General features: G+C 39.1%; 1 protein-coding gene across 1 annotated transcript in view; it reads left to right on the forward strand.

Annotated features, from left to right (window-relative positions):
- Positions 1 to 7,291, forward strand: part of FBXO43 (F-box protein 43) — a 42,804-nt gene that overhangs the window by 30,711 nt on the left and 4,802 nt on the right. Inside the window, exons 3-4 of the mRNA XM_006859250.1 lie at positions 322 to 1,781; positions 5,110 to 5,217. Coding sequence (XP_006859312.1) covers positions 322 to 1,781; positions 5,110 to 5,217 — 1,568 coding nt within the window. The remainder of the gene's footprint in view (positions 1 to 321; positions 1,782 to 5,109; positions 5,218 to 7,291) is intronic.

A 7,291-nucleotide genomic window follows, 5' to 3' on the forward strand; every position in this document is an offset into this window, starting at 1 on the left:
TTTTGTATAAAGTGTGAGGTAAAGGTCTTGTTTCAGTCTTTTGCATATCGCTTTCCAGTTTTGCCAGCACCATCAGTTGAAGAGACTATCACCTCCCCATGTGATATATTTAGGTACTTTGTAAAAAATCAGTTGGTTGTATGTGGATGGGTGAATTTCTGGATTCTCTATCGATATACTATTTAAAGTAACTTACCCCCGACCCCGCCCCGGCAAAATTTTCTACAACTGTCTGAATACTTAAGACAAATAATACATTTTGGTATAACTTGCCTGGCTACTTCTTCCTAAGGAAGAACAAAAATTGTTTTCACTTTGTAGAAACAGATTTTGAAGATGGAAAAACCCTCTGTTCCAGCTAGCACTGCAGCAGTGAATGAGGGGGACTCCCCCACGGTGGACTTGAAATACTCCAGCTTTAGAGATATTTGTCTCACACCTTCACTGCAAGATAGTGGCTACAATGAGTTATTACAAATTTTCAGATTTGATAATACAGGTAAAGAAATTTTTGGAAAGAAAGAAGAAGGTCCAACATTAGTCCATGAACATCCTGAAACTTCAAGCCTGGACTTAATGCATCCTGTAGAATCTCCCTCTCAAAAAAAGAGGTTTATCTTTCCTTGGAAGGAAAAGGAGAAATCTCCAGAACTTTGTGAGACTCCTAAAGTTAGTGGGAAAAAATGTTTACTACGCAGAAGGTTAAATCGATCTTTTGCCCTTCTACAGGGGGACGTTGAATCACAAAATACTTCTATAGAAAGTAGTGAAAGCCAAGTTCTCAGTGTAGAAAAAAGAATTCCAAGCAGTGCCTCAAGGTCTCCAAGGCAAAATAATTTTAGTCCTTTAGTTACCAGCACTTTAAGAACAGAAGAAGCTACTTCCAGCAGTCAAAAATTGAGACTTAATTTTTCACAACAGAAGACTTCCACAATTGATGATTCCAAAGATGATTGTAGCTTATTTGAAGTTGAATGTATCTCTCCAATTCAGGGCAGTACTTCTAAAGACTCTATCACACATGCCTTCAGTGATAGCAGTTTAAGTCTTAATGATGAGAACACATATCCTGAACTTCTGGGCTCCTCTGTTAGCAGAAAAACTCATGGAACAGATGAAGACGTATTTGTAACTCCAATAAGTCATCTTGTTGAAAACATTAAATTTAACACACGTCAAACACCACCTCCTCCAACTGAAGTGAGAGGCAATGCTTCAACACCTGAAGACAGTGGTTTTAATTCACTGAGTCTGGATAAATCAGAAGATTCTGCCTCTGACCAGGAGGGTTCTTTTCAAGAACTACTTCAGAAACATAAGGGAGCTCTCAGAGCGGGGGACTCCATAGGAAAGTCAAGGCGTCTTGTCAGATTGAGAAGACTGTCCACCCTTAGGGAGCAGGGCTCACAGTCAGAGACAGAAGAAGAAAAGCAGATTGCCCACTCCAGCTCTGAAACTACACCAGCAGCTGCTGCCGACCTCTCGGAGAGTAGAGACTGGATTTTAAGTGTTAAGAATGTATCAAACACGCCAGCTTTGCAGCTAGTACAGGAATTGTTCATGAACAGCAAAAGGAAAAGATACCAGCAAAATAGTACACACAAATTCTTAGAAGAAAGAGATGAGGGGAACATAGCTGCACTGCAGTGTGTCCTTGCAGGGCTGATTGGCAAGAAAATGGGTCTAGAAAAACTGGACATCTTAACGGAACTAAAGCATAGAAACTTAAAGCATATTCTTGCTGTGGTGCTAGAGTCCCTGGCTGCAGAAAGCCTGTGCAGGTAAGAAATAAAGTGTTTATCGACTAAACGCTCCTTTTATCATTTTTAAAAATTGGGAAGTGTTTATAGGAAGTAGAAAGTTTTTCTATTAGCTTTTTTTTTTTTTTTTTTTTCCTGTTTTCTTTTTTCAATACTTGGTTGTACTACACTTTACCAAAGGCAGCTTAGGTTAGGTATAGTTCCTTCTATTTAGAAGTCTGCTTTAAAAACACATTGCCCCCGAGTCAATTCTGCCTCTCTTCTGAGACTGTGTCGATCTTTATGGGAACAGACAGCTTCACCTTTCCCCTCAGAGTGGCTGGGTGGTTTTGAACCTTTAGCCTTGTGATCAACAGCCCCGTACCTAACACCTGCATTAGAAGCAACAATATAGTCTTTTTCTAGTTAGTTAAAATTCAAATCATTATTATGATCATTTAGAAAGTTCCTAAAAGTTGAACTTTCAGTTTTCCCGATAGCTAGCCTCATTCCATGGAAGATGCTTAATGACCTATTTAGTCATTCACATTCTACTGTCAGATTGCAGATCACATTAAGGTGATGGTCACTATGGTAGCCCACTGAGGAGATCACGGAGTTATCAAATCTGAATTCTAGAATACATTATTTCATATTAGAGTTTGGTCTTTTCTCTCTCTTTCTTTTCTTCCTTTCATTTATGTTCTTTGTCCTAAATATTTATTTACCTAATTCACTTTTTTCTTTCTGTGTACATGTGAATAGATTATTCTTTCTATTTTTTTTTTTTTAGGGTTTGGTCTTTTGAAAGACCAACAGAATATGAGTGACTTCTTTGCTAGAACAGTTGTTGTGTGTTGTCTATTTGGTTCTGACTCATAGCGACCCCATATAGGGTTTCTGAGAGCAGCTGGTGTGTTTGAACTGCTGACTTTGTGGCTAGTGCAGTTAGCAGTCCAGTGTTTATCCTACTGTTCTATACCAGGGCCCAGCACAGTAGCATTTGGGGAATTTCAAGAAATTAGAAAGTGAAGAATTTGCTGTCCCAAGAAATTTCAGTTTATTCTGTAATGACACATAATTAAAGAGAAATGAAGTCAGACATTGAGGAATCCTGAAGCCCACCTTCAACTAGGGTTACATACGGTGTTTATATTAGTGGTATTGAGTAGTTGCAAAACTACCAGAAGATAAGACTCTTAGGAATGCAGTGACTGGGAAGAAGGGAAACCACATGGAACAGGATTTCTGTAAGGTGGTAGTTGCGGGGAGATTATGCAAGGGGGTTATTGAGCCTTTTTCTTGAAAGGTCTGTAGCAAGAATTTGGTTCATAGTGGTGGTGGTGGGCTGTCCAGCCGATTCCAACTCATAGTGATGTTGTATAGGGTTTCCAAGGCTGCAGTCTTTATGGGAGCAGGAAGCTTCATCTTTCTGCCTTGCAGAGTTGCTGGTGGATTCGAACTTCTGACCTTGCAGTTAACAGCACAACTCATAACCTACTACACCACCAGAGCTCCTTTAGTTCATAGTGTCATTGCTATATTTATGGCCACCACTTCTTCTGCTCTGGAATTCTCATGTGGTGCTGTAGGATAAGCATTAAACTGCTAACCATAAGGTCAGGGGTTCAAACCCACCACTAGCTACTTAGGAACCACCCTATAGTAGCACTGTGAGTCAGAATCGACTGGATAACCCTTAGCAACACTTCTTTTGTTAGGGAGCCTTGGTGGCATAGTGGGTTATGCATTGGGTTGCTAATTTTAAGGTCGTCAGTTTGAACCCATCAGTTGCTCTGCAGGAGAAAATTGAAGCTTTCTGTTCAGGTAAAGATTTACAGCCTCAGAAGCCCTGTACAGGGTCACTATGAGTTTGAAATGGTTTGACAGCATGCAACCACCACCACCATCACTTCTATTGTTAAAACACTTCTTCATAATTGTAGGCTATTAGAGAGAATTATAGAATTCCGTAGCTAGAAGTCTGAGATATCTAGTTCAATTACATATTTTGCAGATGAGGCAACTGAGTCCAAGGGAAGTTTGCTGTGAGTCTCTCAAGGACATAGGAATGGATCCAGCTCTACAAGAAGCTCTCTGATTTCCAATCCAGCATTTTCCCACTGACTCTAATAAGCTTCATTGCCCTTCAGAGTACAGCTGATTGGGAATGTGTTTGGTGTTCCCATAAGCAACACAATAAACATTAATGTACCCATTTCTATGTGCTTTCTAAAAATGTCCAAATGAAATCACTTGTGCTATTTGTCGTAATTTTTATTATGTGACACATAATAGTTCCAATGAAGGGTTAAGTTCTCATAGTTATCTACATAATCAAAGTAACAGATTTAAAAAATAAAACAGTAGGATAAACTGATAAAACCTCTTGAGCTACATATAAGCCATTTGCATCATATCATGTTCCAAAATTTTAAACTCAGAGCCACATTTGAAGTTAAATTTCTTAAGTAATTTCCCTTGGACTCACATTGGTTTTATAAGAAACTTTTTTCCGTTACCATTTATAACATAGTAATCTATCAGCATAATGCCTATGCATTGCTAATATTTTAATAGGAACTCTTCCATATCATGATATTGGGCAAGTCAATAAAGGTAAATTTATGTTTGAATGTACTATCCTAAATCTTTAAATGAGTTTTTCTTATTAATTACCATACACACAGCATGTTATTCTTGCAGTGTGTATATATAAGGACTGATCTTTTTGTTCTAGTGTTTGGAGAGTAAGCAGAAGTTGGCGTGAAATTGTTATTCAAGATAAAAAAGCAAATCGGAGGAGAAAACTTTATATCACACAATTGAAAACAGATTCTGAGGTAATGTCTATGATACTTTTTCTAAAATGGTTTTGTGTAAAAATTTAATAACCTAGTATTGCTGAACACCTTAATTTAGTTTTCCTACTAAATTGATGGAGCTCTGGTAGCGTAGTGGTTACGAATCGGGCTGCTAACCTTAAGGTCAGCGGTTCGAAACTACCAGCCACTCCGTGAGAGAAAGATGAGGCTTTCTATTCCCGTAAAGATTTGCACCCTCGGAAACCCTGTACAGGGTCGCTATGGATCGGAACCGACTCGATGGCACTTAACAACAACAACTAAATTGATGGTACTTAACAACAACACTATCTTTTTAACCTTTCCCAATCAGCAAGCATCCATTTATAAATTCTTATCCAAAATTCTGTGTTCACACACTCTACTAGTGGAATAGACTACCTAGCATCAAGAGCACCTTGTTAGTTTTTTGGGGTTTTTGCTGTTTAAGTGTATGTACTGTTGGCAGCATTTGAGTACCAATGATAAGTTGACTCTTTAACAGGAGTTTTTCCTCGTCTTTTGAGTGGATATTATGTGCTACTAACTGTGCTCATTGCTGAAATCACAATGACAGACATTTCTGGCAAGTTCCCCTGCTCTCCTGGAGCTCAGAGAATTGTGGGCCATAACAAGTAAGAAGGTAATTACAGTGCAGGTGTGCCCAGGGTTCTAGAGGACCATTAAAAAGATATTTCATTAGTACTTGGGACTCAAGAGATGACTTCTGAGAAGTGCAGTCAGTCAAAGCTAAGACCTGAATGATACATTAGGTGACTGGGAAAGAGGCGAGGGTTTCAGAAGAGGGAAGAGCATGTATGATGCTGGAGGTGAGCATGATTGTACTTGTGAATCATCGTAAACGCTATCAAGATTTGAGGTCCAGCTTTGAAGTTCCAAGAAGAGCCCTATAGAAGCTTATTACGGTTATTCCTCCGAAAGACTCAGCTTAGTGTAGCAGGCATCTGATGAGCTATGGCACCTACATCTTGACTGGAGTTTCACCTTTTCCACCTTTCTTAGGCATTGGTGCCCAAAGAAACTCTGAAGCTTAACTCTCCCATTTTCATTTTAGTAAAGAGTATTTAATAATAACATGATTTGTAATTTGACTAACTATAGTAAGATGTTTTTGTTGTTGTTAAGTGCTGACTCATAGCAACCTTGTATATGGTTTCCAAGGAGCAGCTGGTGAACTTGAACCGCTTACCTTGTGACTCAAACTAACCTTGCAGTGCAGCGCCTTAATCCTCAGCACTACCCAGGACTCCATAATAAGATCAGTCATGGTGTAAACAAATATGAATACCTAGGCATAGATTGGTGGGTTTTCCATTACAATGAACTATTAGAGACCATTGTTTACCTAAACTTTGGTTTTCCTTTCTGCTTTGAAGAGAAGTTTTACCTCCTCACCTATGGTGTTAACCCTGGGACCATTCGCCTTCCTGTCTATAGCTGCTAGCACTGGGCGCTGATGAGAGAGAAGATGTTCACTAGACTTCTGAACATCTTTTCTGAGTGCTGCCTTACATCTAGGGACAAACTTAAACACCATTTTCTTTTAAGCAAGTACCTACTGATTTTAAACTTGTTCTTTTTACTCCTTAAACATTCATAACATGTGGTTGTGTTAGCAACCTCTCCAGTTATTCAAGATAAAATTGTATCCTCACATCTTGGCCACTACTTTTTTGTTTAATTTGTTCTCTTAAAATACGATACATTTTTCTTACTTAAACTTAAGAAAATAATTTTGTTTGCTTTGTTTTCAGAGTAATATAAGTACTAGGGGGCTTTAAAAAGTTCGTGAAAAAATTCCATTATCTTTTTTTCCCCCCACTAATCTTTTCATTGCAGTTTTCCACAGATTTTTTTTAAACCCTCCCATACACCGACTTAAAAAGTCAAATTGCATTATTGTTGTTGTTATGTGCCATGGAGTCAGTTCAGACTCATAGTGACCCTGTACAGGGTTTCCGAGGCTGTAAATCTTTACAGGATCAGAAAGCCTAATCTTTCTCCCGTGGAACAGCTGGTAGTTTCGAACTGCTGACCGTGAGATTAGCAGCCTGATTTGTAACCACTATGCTACCAGAGCTCATTCAAATTGCACTTCTTATTGTTAAGCACTGTTGAGTCGATTCCGACCCATAGTGACCTTGTGTAGGGTTTCCAAGGAGCAGCTGGTGAGCTTGAACCACCGACCTTGCAGTTCAAACGACTTTGCAGTCTGACACATTAAGTCACAGCACCACACCAGGACTCCACTTCAAATTGCACTAGGAACCTCATAATGAATGAAACACCACACTTTCCTACCCTGTCCCTCCCTGCTGTCTCCATTGTTCCATTGTTGTTGCATTGGTCCTGACTAATAGCAGCTCTGTGTAGGGCTTCCAAGGAGCAGCTGGTGGGTTTGAACTTCCAACCTTTGGTTACCAGCCCAGTGCTGATCCTACAGCGCCACACCAGGAGTCCATGCTTGTTCCATAAAGGCAGTCCTTTTAGACTCTAGTTGTTTCTTTTGGTATTTACCTCAATATTTCTAAATAACGTGCATATTGCTGTTTCCTGATGCTTTTTTTTTTTTTTTTTTAATTTAAGGTTTTCGTTGTGGATTGAGTGAAAGTTTACAGGGCGCATCATCAGTTTCACATTCAACCATTCATATAACTTGTTTCATTACATTGATTATAATCCCCTCCA

The sequence above is a fragment of the Chrysochloris asiatica genome, unplaced genomic scaffold, assembly GCF_000296735.1.
Source record: "Chrysochloris asiatica unplaced genomic scaffold, ChrAsi1.0 scaffold00031, whole genome shotgun sequence".
Taxonomy (NCBI): Eukaryota; Metazoa; Chordata; class Mammalia; order Afrosoricida; family Chrysochloridae; genus Chrysochloris; species Chrysochloris asiatica.